We start from the raw sequence: 17686 nt of genomic DNA on the forward strand, positions 1-17686 counted from the left end.
TTTTGACCACATTCTGCTATCTTTTTGTTACCAAATGATTATGCTATTACAGCTTCTTTTCTTCGGCTCGCTAGAGCTGATTGCTGGATTCGTGAGGAAATGTCACATTCTTACTTCACCTTAACTCCTGTCAACTGCAGTTGTGTTGAATTCTCCTTGTTGAATTTCATCATCATCAATAATTTTATTATTTATACCCTGCCCATCTGGCTGGGTTTCCCCAGCTACTTTGGGTGGCTCCCTACAGAACACTAAAAACAGAATAAAACTTCAAACATTAAAAACTTCCCTAAACAGGGCTGCCTTCAGATGTCTTCTAAAAGTCAGATAGTTGTTTATTTCCTTGACATCTGATGGGAGGGCACTCCATGCTAATAGTCATCACCAACCACATTCTGTCTATACCGTGGCATCGTAGTCCTCATGACTGCAAATAACATGAATATGTGTTGGCCAAAACTTCTAGCAACGAACAAGTTGCTCAGCTTGCAGTTAACCAGCAAAATAGGAAGCCTTTTTATTTTAGAAATCTATGTCCATTTTTTGTTTGTAAAAACCCCCAGTGGCTCACAGTAAAACATATTATTAATAGCAGGTGTTCAGTGTGTGGCCTTGCAGTGAATCTCTGTGAGCAAGCTGTGTTTCTCCGCATTCATAAAGTAGGGTTATCAATATTTACTTGACGTATAAGTTTTATAACAAACTGCTTAGAGTTCTATTGGCACAGAAGAATCCATAGAATGAAGTTTCTGAAAACTGAGCCCCCTGTGCCCAGAGTGGCTGATGCATCTCTTGAATACCCACCCACTAAAGAAAGCAGCGATGCTGCTAGTGACACAACAAAGTGGAATTCCACAAAGGATGTTTATGTGATTAGACAACTGCTGTGTGAGTGGGCAGAGGAAGCACTGAATGGAAGGGATGGGTTACTAGGGCCCTTTACAAGCTGCTATCAATTATCACCCAGCCAATCAATAAGCCACTCTTCAGAGCCCAATGGTTACTGAGCAAATCTGTTTTAAACGCAAAGCTGAAAAGGGGAGACGGTGAAAGTGAGCAAAATATCGAACTATCCTGCTCTCCTGTTTGTTTTTTTAAAGCTAGAATGAACGTCTGTAACACAGTTGGCTTCATTATGGCAGATCTCCAGATGTCACAATCAGACGGCAGTGCTATTGCTAATTCTAAGCAGGGTATATCCACCCACCTTTTATTCTCTTCCTACTTGTGTGGAGTCGAGGTGGGCTGCAACTTGCTCTAATTTTTACGTTATCTCAGCTGCGCGGCAGGAACTGCAATAGCATTGTTTTCCTCCTTGTGCCACTGAGGTTGTGTGAAAGTCCTGGATTATGCTGGAGGAGCCAAGTAGCTAGTGCCAGCTCTGGGTTTGAGTGTGCCCTGGACACACACATATTGCTGAGCTGATGCATGAAAGAGCAGCAAACCTAACTTTTTAAAAATTACTTTATTTTTGTGTTATGTGTGTTTGGGAGAGGTGCTTGTGTGATTCTTTGCCTCAGGTACCAGAATAACTTGGCAAAATAACCTTGGTTTGTGTGTGGGAGGGGACACTTAACTGCGCCACCTCACCGCGGGCAGAATAATGGATCAGACCACCCTTGCAAATAGACCCAGGTAAGTTGGACTAGCATGGGTTGTGAAGGGCTTTGGTGTGTATATTATGAAGTAATGGGCCTGCTCAGCTTTGCTAAGTGAAGATCTATGACTAACTGGAGCCTCAAGTGTCTGACTGGCATGTCTGTGTATAATAAAAACATTAGGCACTAATTCTCCTCAGCATTTCCTTTGAGCTTCTGGGGAGAAGTTGTGGCAAGAGATCTCAGTAATCATGAATTCTGATATTGTTTTGAGCCATTGAGACCTAAATCTATATTACTTTGGGGGATCCCAATGACTATGTCGTCTTGGTGGGCTCCTGCGCAAGGGTCCATGAGCCACAGTGTGCCAACTGCAGCTGGGTGTGAATGGCATTTGTGTCACAGTCAGCCACAGCCTCAGCACTCGAGAGGGGCAACTTGAGGTGCCTGGTTCCTCATAGCCCATCTTTCATACCAGATCACTTTTCCTTCCTGCCCTTTTTCATTTCCCCCAAATGTATAAATATTCAGGAGCATGTGCGTAACTGCCATGCATGTTTGTCCTCAGACCTGTGATGGTATTCAGAATGCTGTTTTATTAAAGGCAAAGGGTTTTGTTGCCCTGGAACTCGGCCTGTCTCAGTGCCAAAGTGGAAATTGCAAAATGGGGCATTTCCATATTAATCCCCATCCCTACCCAAGACCTTTTGTCATATCAGTTCCCAGGCAGCATGTATTTGGCCTGCACATAAGAGGCGGGCAGTCCCTTGCTTGCTTCTGAAGAGATGTCTGAACTAAGTGGAAGTCGGCTCAGAAATAATAGTATTAGCTGTGGCTGCCATCAAAGGCTTTTTGTTCCTTGTCCTGGCTGGATGATGCTATAATAATCTCTGCTGCCTGCGTGTGTGAAGATTTCTCTCTTAGAGGTTTGATCACACACTTGAGACAGAGAGGGAGGACACAGAGCAATATTTGGGAGAAGGCTCACGGCGTGTAGCCAAGAGCCATGCTGAGAAGCAGAGACTATAGGAGCCATTTTGCTTCCAGATAAGTGCAGGGATGTGTCGTGTATCAAGAGACCTTGAGCTTGTGGCAAAGGGCATGGCAATACCGCTATTCCACCAGCATATGGCAACTGACTCAGGGTGAGCTCATCATCTTCACAAAGTGGGGAGTGTGGCATTGTCTCTGTTATTCAGATGTCAGGTCTGAGGAAAATGGAGTAAGATGCTTGATCAACGTCGTGCCACATGTTGGCATAAATTGGGTGGCAGCCACTGAGAATCTTGGTTCTGGCAGGCCCTTGATCATTCCAGTCTCGGGCTCATCCTAAGATAATAACATTCTTGTGCAGTTCATCCTCAGAAACAGCTGCTTTTATGTGGAATGCAGAAAACTGCCCTACACTAGGTCAGACCATTGGTCCATCTGGTTCTCCAGGGTTTCAAACAGGAGTCTTTCCCAGATTTACCTAGAAATGTCAGAGATTGAACCCATGGCCTCCTGTATGCAGTGTGTATGCTTCCACCTTGGAGCTAGCACTCCTCACCTCAGAGTTCTTCCACGTTCTTTGTGAGCAGCAGACCGCCGCCCTGCACACCCCATCTTCCCATGTTAGTAATACAGATCACCACTCTTTTACAATATATGCTTAAGGCTAACAGGAAGGTAGGAAGGCTTCGACAGAGATCTATTCCACGCTTAGCAGGTAAGTATGGTCCAACAGCCAGCAGATTGTTATAACTGCAGGTCTACCAGGAAACATTGCTGACTTTTGGACATGCTCAACCTTTCTGGGATAGTGAGAGAAGGCTCTATGGAGCCCTTCAATGGAGGGACAGAAGAAATTGTGTCTTCACATGGGCTCACCACCCAAGCCACAAAGCTCAAAATTTAGACTTGGAGTGAGATCAAATAGTCACTACTATGTGCTGGCTATGCGGTTCTGTTCATATGGATATCCTGCTACCTTTAGCCTCTGACTGCATGATAAGCCGAACATCTCTATGTACACCCACACCCAGATTTTTTTAGTAATTTAGGGACCATTCTCATGTTTGGGATGGAGATGAATGGCTGGCTAGTCAGAGCCAGTTGTAAAGTGCCCGGAATACAGATAAGTATTAATGTGCTTCCATTCTTAAGCTGGTGTGGGCTGCCCACAGGGAGGGTCTGGGGAAGAGGTGAGAGATACCCTACTGATCTCAAGCCTCAGAGGTGGTTTATGCTTCCTCTACTCTTCACTAGTTGCAGCTGGCTGAGAATTAATTCTGCCAGACTAGGAGTTTGACAAGGAGTCATTTATCACAGGCTAAGGCTTTTGTTTCCTCCTTTGAGTACCCTAATTGGCTGAGTAATTCGTCTCTGTATAATGAGGACTGGATGGCACAACCTGATTGGGGCAGGCCTGAGTCATTTCCTGCCTGCCTCCTCATGCAAATAGGCCCCAAAGAGTCAGAGGGCACCCCATAATATCTCCTCTTCTCTTGCACACTTTCCACATACATTCTCCAAGTCTTTTTTCCTGATTTTTTAAATTTTTTTTCAATGGTGTCTTTTATGTATCAGTGCTACATGTGTGCACCTATATGTTGTCTCTTGTCTTCAGAATGGATATTGTTCATTTTCCACGGTGAGTCACATTCTGCCGTGTTATATTCTCTTTGCTCTTGTCCTGAAGCCACCCTGGGATCTCTTCACATTTTGAAGCACCTCCGCTCTGTTTGTCCCTGAAGTTCAGAAACTAGATTTTAGATTCTTTGTGAGATAGGATCAGGTATGAGCTGTGTCCTGGTGAGAAAGTGGAGACAGTCTTGCAAGATAGGAAGCAGCGCCAGTCAGTTAACACCATCCTGCTTGTAACACACCACTTGGGAGTGTTATTACATGCACTCAGTAAAGCGGAAGATATCCGGGGGGTTTTAATCAAGGGTATATCCTAGCCAGCAATAGTCTACTCACTGGAAATGTAAGAACTGCATAAGAAATAGCTTTAAAACCCAACTATAAACATTTGGAAGTCAGTTCCATTGTTTCAAGGAGACATTTACTTCCAAATAATTAAACTTAGGATCACAGATTTTGCATGTTCATTCAAAACACAAGGTTTTGCATGTGTATTCAGAAGCAAGTCCCATTGATTTTATGGAAATACTCTGTGTTGACTCTAAACATACCTTGCCTCTCCATGTAGTAGTAGTAGTAGTAATAATAATAATAATAATAATAATAATATACCCCGCACATCTGGCTGGGTTTCCCCAACCACAATAAAACCAAAATAAAACATCAAACATTAAAAACTTCCCTAAACAGGGCTGTTGAATTTGGAGTGGGGAGGTGAGGTCAGTTTCATGTCATAGGCATAAAAAAGAAACTGCAAATACTACTTATCCTTTGACTAGTGTGCGATTCCATTTGTTATATCTCACTCATCCTCCCAAGAAATTCATTTGATGCAGAATCTGTGGGAGGTCCTGATAGGGTTCTAACCAAATGCACATGAGGTACTACTAACCTGGGTGGGCTACTAGCCACAATGGCTATGCTCCTCCTCTACTGTTAGAGGCAGCCTGCCTCTTAAATACCACTTGCTGGGAATTATAGGTGGGCAGAGTGCTATTGCACGCAGGTCCTGCTTGGGTGCTTCCCAACAGGCAGCTTGGTTGACCTCTGAGATCAGGTTGCTGGACTAGATGGGCCATTCTCCTGAGCCAACAGGGTTCTTCCTATATGTTCTTATGGTAAAGGTGCTCAACATGATTTTTTCCTCCTCCTCTTTGTTTGCAACTTCCCTGTCCCTACACTGTGGACTGAGGTAATTTCAATTAATTGCAAGATTCTACTTTGGAGGAGAATGATGATTTCCGTATGACATTAATGCATGAACTCCTACACCGGGTGCTGAGGTGACTTCCATGAAGCCAAACAATTTAGTGCTGCAGATAATTGATCCTGTCAAGCAGAGAGCATGTTGCGCTGGCAATAGCTAATAATAGAAATGACATTAGTACTTTCCGTTTTGTTCTCTCACCTTGGCCCTTTATGGGATTCATCCCACTTGGTGCTGAATTTGCTGTTGTTGCTTCTCCTCCTCCTCCTCCTCCTCCTCCTCCCTTCTTACAGACTGAAGAGCAAGGGGTTGATGGTTGGTTTTCAAAAAGACATGGCCTTGACAGAGCTGGAAGACCCCCAAAGCCAAACGTAACCAGACATGTTCTGCCCTGGAGCGAGCAGGTAAGCTGAACAAAGCACATTTTCAAGGAAGGGAGGTAATCTGGAGGGGCGGGGTGGTTTGCACAGGGGAAGTTTGGAAAATGATACTAATTGTGCAGTTACCAGCCGTGTGCAAAGGTGAAATCATTGGGCACAATTCTGATTAATAACCTTAATTAAGTCCCAGTGAAATGAATAACTCTGTAAGAGCAGTACTGACCCTCTTGCCCAGTTCCAGTTCATTTCAGTGATGCTTCAAGGAATAGTTTCACAATGGATTGTGGCCTTTCGCTTCACTCCTACTTTGTCCTCCAAAATAGTGCACCTACAAAGGATGCTTTAAGCAGAGGCCATCTGTCTCAGGCCAGGAGATGTGAGTAGATGACCCATAAGGTCTACTTGTGCCATATGATTTTATGAAACCTAATAATAAAGCTCGAGATACCAGCCAGCAATTCCTCTCTTACAGTATTTGAACCCTTCTTGAACTGCACACTAATAACAACTGAACGCAGTTTTTAGATATTGATGCAGAGAAAATTACAGACACACATAATTAGACCAGGCATCCAAGGCAGATCAGAGGCCAGTGTGCATTCACTCCATCCTGCTCCATCACGTTTGGTCCAGCCCATTTCACACTGATTTCCCAGCACTGTTTTACTTTTGTCAGTTCAGGGTAAAGCCCAGCCTGGATTGACTGACACCTGCGCCTGGGCATCTGCCTGCTTAATGCACTCATGCATTATTCAGCCATCATTCTGCCTGCCACCATAGAACTGTGGCAGGGAAGCTGTTGTTAGTGGGATGCACTGAGATGCCCGAGAGGGTAGGTGCTGAGTGATGCTTATGGGAGGAGGATGCAGTTTGATCACAGAGCCAGACCTGGGAGTTGCATCGCAAATGAGCAAATCCCACAGATCAGTAAGCACCATCAGCAGCCAGGCAAAAGAAGTCTGGGACATGCTGTGGCACATAATGGGCTTTGTTCGTTGATTTGTCAAGTGGTTAGGTCTCATTATCTGCGAGGTTTCACGGGAGGCTGGTCAGCATCCTCAGTAGCTTTGTGCAAAATAGCAACCCTGATGTACATGACACCTATTGAGTAGTCAATCCTAAAACGTTTAGCCTCTCTTTCCAAAGAAGGTTCCCTGATGGCTGTGGGGAAGATCTTTTACTACAGACTGGTGGTGCAATGCATACCAGTTGGGGGGCTGCATGGTGCCTTCTTCAGCTGCCCCATTGGAAGGGAAATCCCTCCCCCTCTCATGATATCCTTCCCAGCAGCTTCTGTTTTCTTCAGCTCCTGTGGATTAGTTAAGCACCATTGACTTCACTAAAGTGGCACATCTGCACCAGCTGATGATCCAGCCCTCCATTTGAAGCGCACAACAATGCCCAGAGGGAGTAGCAGCTGAGATGTGCCAGATTTTGATCCACAGACTTGAATCTAGGAAGCGGGGGTGGTCATTAATCACTGTTTGAATGAGGACTCTGTTGTGATTATGGAGAGGAAGATTAAGAGAGTATTGCTATTAGAAGAGGAGCGAGCCCTTGTTAGCATCTCAGAAAGCTGTAGGCTCAGACGTTACTATAGAGAAGTTTGCATCTTATCCTCATAATGATGAACTGTTTACTGTAGCCCCCCCCCCCCCCCGTACATCTCTGGTGTTGACACTGCATGAGATGCCAGAATTTTTGGAGTCCAGTGTTAGCAGTCCCATGCTGTATAGGGAAAGTTTGTGGTTGCCGCAGAATTTCTTTGCCAGGAGTATAGAGCAAGGTTGGAAAAGGGCTCTCCGGCCATAGCTAGCTCTGTATACTGACTGGGCTTAGAATACCCGAGAAACCCCTATCCTGTATGATGTTCCACATTCACCACAGTCATCTAGAGAGAAAACACTTTGTTACCTTTGATTTCTACAAGAAACAGGGCTTTCTCCGAGTTGACACCAAACCTCTGGAACTTCTTCATTTACAGACTATAAGTAATGCTATGATTTTTTTTTTAGTTCAAGCCCAGGCTGTCGCGAATCCTTGCGGCGTTTTTTTTAGCAGAAACGCTCTGAGTCCCAGGTTTTTCCAGTGCAGTCTTTTTAATGTGAGTTATATACAGGTATATACAAAAACAGTCCATACAGAGTACCTGCTCCTTAAGGAAAACGAATACTCTCCACCACAGCACCACCATACCACAGCACAACAACCACACCCACTGTTAAACAGGCTTTCCTTTTAAAACAGGTGATAGCCAATCACATTAACCCCATTACTGCTGAGTCACTCTGACCCAGCACTTTACAGAGTATTGCATCAGCCTGTTGAAGCCTGCAGACTTACTCAGTATCCTGCGAATCCCAACACAGGCTTCCCCAACCAGGTGCCCTCCAGATGCTGTTGGACTACATTCTTGACCATTGGACGTGCTGGCTTGGGCTGATGGGAGTTGTAGTCTTAACAACATCCGGAGGGCACCAGGTTGGGGAAGGCTGATCAAGACCTTTGTACTTCACCAGGCACATACTTGAGGAAACTGACTCATTTAAGATGACTTGATTATATTGTTCCATAAGTTAGAAATTTAAATGTTTTAGTTGTTGTGGGATTATGTATGCTTTATTGTTGTGAATTGCCATGGAAGGTTATTATGGGGTAGGATAGAAACCTACAATTTTAAAATGGTAGAACTATAGGCCTGTTACAGGAACTGAAGAGTTTTGACTCACATGGTCCCTCCTTAAGAGGCTGGAGTATGACCTTGCTCTGTATCTCTCAGGTGGATATCTGTAAATGGATGCCTAAACAGTTGCTGCTGGGTTACCGATACCTGCAGATGGTGCTGTGAAGTAGCCCATACCAAAATTGTGGCTTATCTGTGCCACCACAATTGTGCTAGATGGTTTGAAACATAGTCTACACAGTAAGGAGCCATTCCTGATCTCAGCATTTGCTATTCATGTCAGGCTTGAAACATCAAATGACACATGCATATGTGACTGTCTAGTCCTACTGGTAGAAAGGACTGAGCCACCTCAGAAGGCACACAAGAGATCATTTATTCGACAATGCTCCTGTATTAAATTCTCCTTGTGTTTGTAAAAACAGAGAAGGTTTCTAGCATTAGCCTTCCCCTGACATACTATTTATTATTTATTATTATATTTATTGAATTTATATATCGCCCTATACCCAGAGGTCTCAGGGCGGTTCACAGAACAAAATCAAAATATAAAACCACAAAATAGATAATCAAAATAAAAACAACCCAATAATACCCCTCCATTGGATGCACACAAACATGTGTACCAACTTGAATTTCCATAGGTAAATTAGTTTGCCCCCAATTACACTTTACTTGTAAGGGCTCCAGCCTATAGTTTCAAGCAGCAGGATGGCACAGCTACTCAGTAGTAGACCTGTTCATGAATAAAGGCCCCAACCTGCCTTTTACCCTTCTTTGTATCTTGTGTTCCCCAGTTATTCCTTCATTATACTTTGTACATGAGTATTGCAAATGTGCATGGAATGTGCACAGAATATGTTGCTTGATCAGAGGCAGAGCAAAGTGTTTGGAGGAAGGGCCACAGCTCAATGGAAGAGCAACTGTTTTGCGTGCAGAAGGTCCTAGGTTCCATTCCTAGCATCTCCAGGTAGAGCTGGGAACTGTCTGAAACCCAGGAAGATCACCTGCCAGTTGGTGTAAACACTCCTGAGCTAGATGGACCAATGTTCTGACACTGTATAAGACAGCTTCCAATGTTCCGTGAACATCTCAGAGCAGTCTAGAAAGCCTGGCATCCAAGAGAGAACCTTTTCATTAAGAAATGGCTGCACTGCAAGTGTATTTCTATATATTCATTACACTACCATGTTCTGTGAACCAGTCCCATGTTATGCTTTGCCCTGCTGAAAGGGTGGCCAATAGTAATAATGGGGGGGGGGGGGAATAAGTATATTGAGCGTATGAAGTCAATTAATTAGATGATTGTGCTTAACCACTAGAATAAGCCTCAGAGGGCTGAAAAAAAATAATGAGAAAGAAATTAAGAAATAATGAGAGACAGATACGGGCAAAAGAAGAGCAGCCTGCCAGAACTGGGGCATCTCTTCACTACAAACTTAAACCAATTAAAATGCCACAGATCTCCACCCCCAAGAAATCCTGGGAATCATAGATCTGTGGGTGGGTGGGGCTAATATTCTCTAACAGTGAATTCTCAACATTCTAACAAAGCTATGGTTCTCACGAGTCTTTGAGGATGCCATAAGAAAGAGCTTTAAAACCAGCTTAGACAGAAGTGCCTGGCGTGCTCTGGTCCATGGGGTCACGAAGAGTCGGACCTGACTAAACAACAACAACATGTTTATATTGGCCTCCTTCACACATGACACGTGAGCCTTCTGAGATGGCACAGCCCTTTGTAGCACTCCCATAAATGCATGCATCATGTGCAGGTGCACAGAGCGAAAACGGCAGTCACTTTGCTACAGAGCAAAGCCATGGTTTGGGTTAGCATTAGGTACAGACCTAGGTTCATGGTTTGTCTCGCTCCAAACAAACCATGAGCTGTAGCCACTGTTTGTCCTTAGCTTACTACTTGTGGTTTGTTGGGTAGAGACAGACCACAAGCCTGGGTTTGCCCATGGCTTGGCTGCAGGTAGCAAAGCAGCCAAAGAACTTGAAGAGAAGTGGCTGTGGTTTTCACTCTGCACACATGTATGCTTAGCCATGTTCTGGCTTAGCATTGCATGCAAAATGAGCCAGTGTGATATGGCAATATGTGGTGCATGCTGTTTTAAATACAAAGGCTTGGTGTGGGGGCCATTGGGAGATGGACATCATCCCCTGGACAGTTATGTGGGCTGGATATAGCTAAATCTGGGAAAGCGTTTTCATAATAAGGGGATGTGGACTAATTAGCAATCATCGTTAAAAGAGCCACAGCTGATGCATTTGATATGACATGGCCATAAATTAAATTTTAGTAACTGCATTGTATTCCTGACACAGATATGGACAAGGCATGGCTACTGTCAGAGTGTGGCTGTTGTTTGTTGAATGAAGCAGTTATTGTTCCAAATTCTGGCTGATACCTTGACTGTGAGGAATTAAGCGCCTGAGTGGTTTGAAACAGGAGAGAAGTAATTCTGGAAAGGAGTTTTTACCTTCTGAATTTCATCTCAATTGTGCCTACCCAGGAAACGCCTCCCTATCTTTTTAATTCAGTTAAGGTCCTCTGCATTGATCAGTGTGACTAAGCACCATTATTGAGCTGGCTTCTATTGTGCTGATTATGCCACAAGTATGTACACAACACAGGATGTTTAAGGAGTAATAGGTAACATCACCCCATGCTTGAATGGGAGCAGAGACCTTGATGTCCTTCATTGCATTGAGCCACATCTCCATACTGGCCCTAAATAAACAGCTGGTTCAATGGATGCTGCATATACTGCTCTACCAAATAGGAGACTCTCCATCCAGTTGTCTGAGCTGTCTAGTCTGAGCCCAAAATGGTAGCTGTAATTGAAGAGCTTGGGCTCACACTGCCTCTGGTTTTTCTTGAGGGTGGGGTGGGGGTAAGTGGGATAGCAATAGAAGTTGCTACTGAGGTATGTGATGTAAATTAGTATCAGAATCCACCATACATCACCTCCAGCTATGTTAAAAAGGGATGTGTTAACTGCAGTGGGACAGCTCTGTGCAAAAATTGGAAGGCAACAGCCAAACCCAAGGAAAGTAATGACTCAGAAAAGTAATGGAATTTGCTAACCTAGCCAGTACATTAACTGCATAACAGGATTCTATTGCGTCTTACATTTCAGTGCTTGAAGGATAGAGATCTGTTGCTCATTATGTGTCAAATGTCCTCTCTATTGCTCACGTAGATCACAAGTATCTGAATGTCTTTTGAAAATGTTTTATTTTTATTTTTGATTACATTTTTGTTAGTGTTGTTAGCCCACATTATTTTACTTTTAATTTTGTGATAGCTATGTTTTGCTATATGCATGTTATATTTTTTAAAATGGTGGGGAGCTAGAAATAGGGAAGAAGAGACTCGAGTAGCTTGAGCTCAGAGTTTATGATTTTGGGGTGAAGCAAAGATAAATTTATATTTTCACAAAGGCTTTGTGGATTCTTCCTATTCCTCTTGTTTAAGACAGGTTAAAATATTTTTGCTCCCGGCACATCGCTTATGACGCTGGTGTTCACTTCAGTAAACGCATACCATGTGGATGATTTTTCCACATCTTTAGACAAGTTTGCATCATGGACCTGTTAGGGTTCCCAGGCACTTGTACACAAATGTTGAAAGATGAAGATACATCTTTGCTGTGAGGAACACTGGTGCGCCTGCAGCAGTCAGCAGGGAAAGGACCAAAAGTCAGTGGCAGAGCAGGAGGACCCATGCAAGAGGTCCCATATTCAATCCCTGCCATCTCCAGGTAGGATTGGAAAGACTCCTGGACCCAGGGGTGCCATCTATGGGGGGTGGGCTGAGGGCCCCCCTAAAATTTTCAAGGAGGGGGCTAGGCCCCCTCCATATTCCACAGGATCACCTGGCCTACCCATGTCTGCAGCAGGCCTTAGGTGTACAACTGGCACCACCAGGAGAAGGAGGTATTGCAATACTGCGATAGTCTTTCAGGGCTCCTGTCACCATTCAGGATTGTGTTGCACTATGTAATGTTTATATTCTCTCTCTGTCACATGCGTACACGCACACAGGCATACATCCATCCACACAGAATTGCCTCGGAGAGCTTGTGTATAGCCTAAATGTTGTTCTTCTGCAGTACAAAGGGAAAGCAAACCTGCATGTATTTGAAGACTGGTGTGGAGGAGCTGTTGGGCACCTAAGGAAGAACCTGCATTTCCCCCTCTATCCGCATGTAAGTACAAGTGATTCTGCAAGACGAAGAGGCCAGTTCCAGCATAACTTCCAGGAGGGGGGGTTCTGTTACTCTCTTTCTGTAGTAAATATCCGTAGCCACTGTTGCAGTAAATTTCCATTCTACTAGTAACTAGGGCATTTGACTTGATCTAAGTGCTAATGAAATCCACAAGTGTAGTTCCTCTGATTTCAGCAAGCCAGTATCAGGTATGGTAAGGTTTATCCCATGAGGTGTGTTCCTTCTGTTGCTGGACTGCAACTCCCATCACCCCTGACCATTGGGCCATGCTGGGTGGGGCTGATGGGAATTAGAGTCCCAGCAAGATTTGGAGGGCGCCACATTGACTGCCTCTGGGCTATGGTATCCCATTCCCATGTTCACATCCTTGTGCCTGCCCCAGCTTTAAGACAGACAAAATCAAAAAGGCTGACTTACCGTATTTTTCGCCCTATAGGACGCACAAAGTGAAGGGGAGATCTGGGTGCGCCCTATGGGGCAAATGCAGGCTTTCGCTGAAACTTGGAGAGCGAGAGGGGTCGGTGCTCACCAACCCCTCTCGCTCTCCAGGCTTTAGGAAGACATCCGCAGCCTAGGCAGCCCTGCGGGAGGTCCCGCAGGGATGTCTAGGCTGCGGATAGCAGCCTGCTTCCCGGAGCGTCGGGCGCCCTGAAAGCAGAGCGCCCGGCGCTTCGGGAACACATCCGCAGCCTAGGCAGCCCTGCGGGACGTCCCGCAGGGATGTCTAGGCTGCGAATAGCAGCCTGCTTCCCGGAGCGTCGGGCGCCCTGAAAGCAGAGCGCTCAGTGCTTCGGGAACACATCCGCAGCCTAGGCAGCCCTGCGGGAGGTCCCACAGGGATGTCTAGGCAACGGATAGCAGCCTGCTTCCCGGAGCATCGGGCGCCCTGAAAGCAGAGCGCCCGGCGCTTCAGGAACACATCCGCAGCCTAGGCAGCCCTGCAGGAGGTCCCCGCAGGGCTCCCCATGCTGCGGATAGCAGAGCGCCCCTCGCGCCGGGCAGACATCGGCCAGCCCCACAAGCTCGGGGGACAGCAGGGAGGCGCAGCGCCGCCATCCCGCTGTTCCTCGACCTGGTTCGGTTTCCTTTATTTCCCCCCCAAAAAAACTTGGTGCATCCTATGGGACGGAGCGTCCTATGGGACAAAAAATATGGTACTTCTATGCAAGACACTGGCAATGCATTACTCCTATGATGACCCATCTGCTAAGGGCTCATGCTACACATGGAACTTCTGAATGAATCTCCCCAAAAGACACTTGAGTGGGAGGAGGAATTTGAAGAGGAGGCTTGGCGGATATAAATTATTCTCTGTTTTCCAGTGTGTAAGCATGTTCACAAGACATTTTTATATCTTTTGAGCCAGGTTTTTGCAGGCAGCTGAGTAAATGCTGACTAGTGATGGGTCTACCAGCTTGTTATTGTATTGCTGTTTGATATATTTTAGCTGACGTTTCAGTTATTTAAACTTTTATTGTAGACAACAACAAGAATCCACTGACAGCATACAAATCAATATGGCTAACTTCACCCAACAACCCCCCCCCTCCACACATGAAAAACAAATCTCACTGCAGCCACTAAAGATAACTAACCATTCCCTAGGCCCCCCTCCACCTCTCTCACTACCAAGGAAATATAATAAGTGAATAGAAAGAGAACCTACCCAAGGGGTGTGGATACAAAACACCACACATACACTAAGTAAAAGAATATCAGTTTTACCAGCCCAACCTTCCTCTCTCTCTCCCTTCTTCCCTAACCTTATACTGCATACAACACTAATGTCTCACAACAAATGTAATTGATCTATAAAAAAACACAACCTGGAAAGAGAGACAATGCCCATACTTTTGTAAATCATGAAAATCTTTAATAAAAATTATTTTTTTATTTAAAAAACCCCCAAGTCTTTTATTGTATGGTTTGATAGTGTGTTGAGGTGCAACCTGCAATTGGAGCAATAGAACTGATGAAGGGTATAATAAATATTGAACAAATGAATATAGCATACATTTGCTCAAGGCCTGTGTTGTGCAATATTACATTCAAACACTCTCTTCCTCTTTTCTTCTGGCTCTTAGACCCGCACAACAGTGAAAAAGTTGGCTGTGTCACCCAAGTGGAAGAATTACGGCCTCCGTATATTTGGGTACATCCATCCCTTCAAAGATGGTGAGCTGAATTAGCAACCCTTAACTCTGTCTGCAAAGCTGTGCTTCATTGCTGAGATCTCACCTTCTTCCCACTCAGAGATACCTTTGCCTTAAAGAAAACCATATGCATATTGTTGCCCCTGCTCCTAATCTCTCACAGTGGGAGTTATGGGAAACTGCAGAGGGACCCGCTCTCCGTTGCTTCTTTCTAGGTCAAGGGGCTTCATGCCATCAGAACGCCTCCAAATGCATCTCAGACTAGAGAAGTTCAGAAACTACCATCTCTCTGTCCCCCTTCCCCACATCCACCCATCAGTGACCAAGCATCATTCCAGGGGCTCTTGAGTCCCAAACCACAGCATTCAGTAGACATTTGACACATTGACTTGAAAAGGCTTGTCTCTCTCAGCCACAACATGCCCAGCTCACCAGCACATGGAATCCTTATTGCTCAAGCCTCCTGCTCTCACCTGCTCCTGCAGCCCACCCTGCAGCTCAAATTTTCTTCTTTGCCTTGTAGGGGACTTCCAGTTTTCTGTAGCTTCAGATGACAACTCTGAATTTTGGCTCAGTCCTGACGAGACTCCAGCCAATGCCCGTCTGGTGGCATTTGTGGGCAAGGTGGGATCCATTTTTCGCTTTCTCTTAGCTTATCACATTGTAATAGGAAGGCCAATAGTGGCATTGTAGCATCTTTCCATGGAGAGATGTGCTTCTTGCTGTCTTCTTACAAGCAATGCCATCTGGCGTCATCTCCCTGGTTCCTTGCTGGGATAGTTAAATGTAAATGTAGCCAGTAGTATTGCCACTGGGAGCCATATAAACCTCAAGCCAACTCAGCTGTGATTCTTACATCTGGAGGCTGCATAATTAAAACCTGGACCTATTATAACACAAAACACAAATACGCGTGTATATGAGTCTGTTCTAAATGCTGTTGTGTTTCGATAGTAATGTTTTCCTGCAGCTGTGGCTCACAACCTGAGCCTTACACCTGGTTCGCTCAGTAACACTGATTTCAAGGTTAAGCCTGTGCACAGATGTGGCAGATATTTCTCTGCTTTGTTCTGAATGGGAAGGTAAAGCTCTTATTTCCACGGTGGCTGCAGAGAGAGCCTGTTCCACAGCCACGTTAACAAATGGAGAAATTATGGAAATAAGGAGCCCTTTTTGCCATATAAGGGGTGAGCAATGCACTTTGCCGTTTGATAGCCGGCAAAATGGTTTGGATTTAAAACATTAAACTTGGCTCATACCGTGAAAGCTTTGCTATGTTGGGAAGAAACAGGCTAAGGAGCGCAGCTAGGAACTAATGAAAGTATTGTCAGGTGGAGAGATCGGCAGTATTTCAAATTTCTGTTTAAGTCTTCCCTCCGGTGCAATGTCTTAAAAATGCTTGAAAGCAACTCAGCAAGTGTTTCTTCGCCCATGTTGTCAGCGTTTCCCTCTGGTTTTGCTCCGGAGCTTGGGATTTCCTGTGCCCAGGGAGAAACTGCATTCCTGTGCCATATATAAGCAGAGAAATAGAGACCATGGATACAGAGATGATGCAGATACTCAGGCGAGTCCCATTTCTAAGGCCATTCAGCAAAATCAATTTCTTTGACAGAGATAGCAAAGTATGATTGTGGCCTCAGGGCATCACTTGCTTAGTGTTACTGTTGCCCTTGTGTTCAATGCTAACAGCATGCAGGAGGTGATAAGGAATTAGTGCAGATTTCAGATTAGCGGGGTTAGACCTTTGACTAGGGTGGTTGCGGTTGTATATATTGTATATGTCTCTGCGTGTCATGCAAGCAATGAATCTGATAGTAATGAATCTGTCCATTCTGCTGGTTTCCCAGACTCTGCCCCTAGTTTCACTCCATCACAAACAGGATTGTTTTCATCACTGAAGTGTTGGAGGATATCATTTTAGGGGTTTATAGCTAATAACTACAGGAAGAATTGTGTTTCATATTATGTTTTAAAGGTATATCACCACTCCAACAGGCCTGTCTGTGTTTTGAACCCAAGACCTCTCACACACAACTTGAAAATGGTGGCCCCATGACTTATAGCCTTTAGGCCCAACCAATGCGCTGTGATCTAAACCACAGAGCCTAGGGCTTGCTGATCAGAAGGTCGGCAGTTCAAATCGCTGCAACAGCATGAGCTCCCGTTGTTCGGTCCCAGCTCCTGCCAACCTAGCAGTTCAAAAGCACGTCAAGTGCAAGTAGATAAATGGGTACTGCTTCAGCAGGAAGGTAAACGGCGTTTCCATGCGCTGCTCTGGTTTGCCAGAAGCGGCTTAGTCATGCTGGCCGCATGACCCAGAAGCTGTCTGCGGACAAACGCTGGCTCCCTCAGCTTATAGAGCAAGATGAGCACATAACCCCAGAGTCATCCACAACTGGACCTAACGGTCAGGGGTACCTTTACCTTTACCTAATGCATGACAGTTGCAGACCTATGTCTGCTCTAAAGCGTAGGGGTGGAATGCTAATTAAGTCTCAAAGTAGGTATCTGTGTTAAATGCTGTTCTCACAACTGCCACTTTCCCCTCTTTTCAACTAGTGTTTATATCCTAGCCAAGTTCATTTCCAGCATCAGCATGGGGGCAGGGAAGAGAAAATCCTGTCAGATGAGCTGTAAGAATGAAGTGAGGAGGGAAGGAACCAATACCCTCCACTCCTATGTGCCCCTTTGGGAGTTTAAATCTCTCCCCCCCCCCCCTCGCTCGCTCGCTCGCTCGCTCTCTCACTCACTCACACTCACACACACTCACTCACACACATTTGAAGGCATGGGCCTGCTGCC

General features: G+C 45.2%; 1 protein-coding gene across 4 annotated transcripts in view; it reads left to right on the forward strand.

The window, feature by feature from the left end:
* B4GALNT4 (beta-1,4-N-acetyl-galactosaminyltransferase 4) overlaps positions 1-17686 on the forward strand; it is a 154279-nt gene that overhangs the window by 97737 nt on the left and 38856 nt on the right. For 3 of the 4 annotated variants that reach the window (XM_083417512.1, XM_083417513.1, XM_083417514.1), the window contains exons 3-6: positions 5724-5834; positions 12615-12710; positions 14816-14906; positions 15408-15508. In XM_083417512.1, coding sequence (XP_083273638.1) covers positions 5724-5834; positions 12615-12710; positions 14816-14906; positions 15408-15508 — 399 coding nt within the window. Of the gene's footprint in view, positions 1-5723; positions 5835-12614; positions 12711-14815; positions 14907-15407; positions 15509-17686 lie in introns of those variants that run through there. The other variant, XM_083417515.1, reaches the window with a different exon arrangement.

Source organism: Podarcis tiliguerta (assembly GCF_965153285.1).
Source record: "Podarcis tiliguerta genome assembly, chromosome: 1".
Taxonomy (NCBI): domain Eukaryota; kingdom Metazoa; phylum Chordata; class Lepidosauria; order Squamata; family Lacertidae; genus Podarcis; species Podarcis tiliguerta.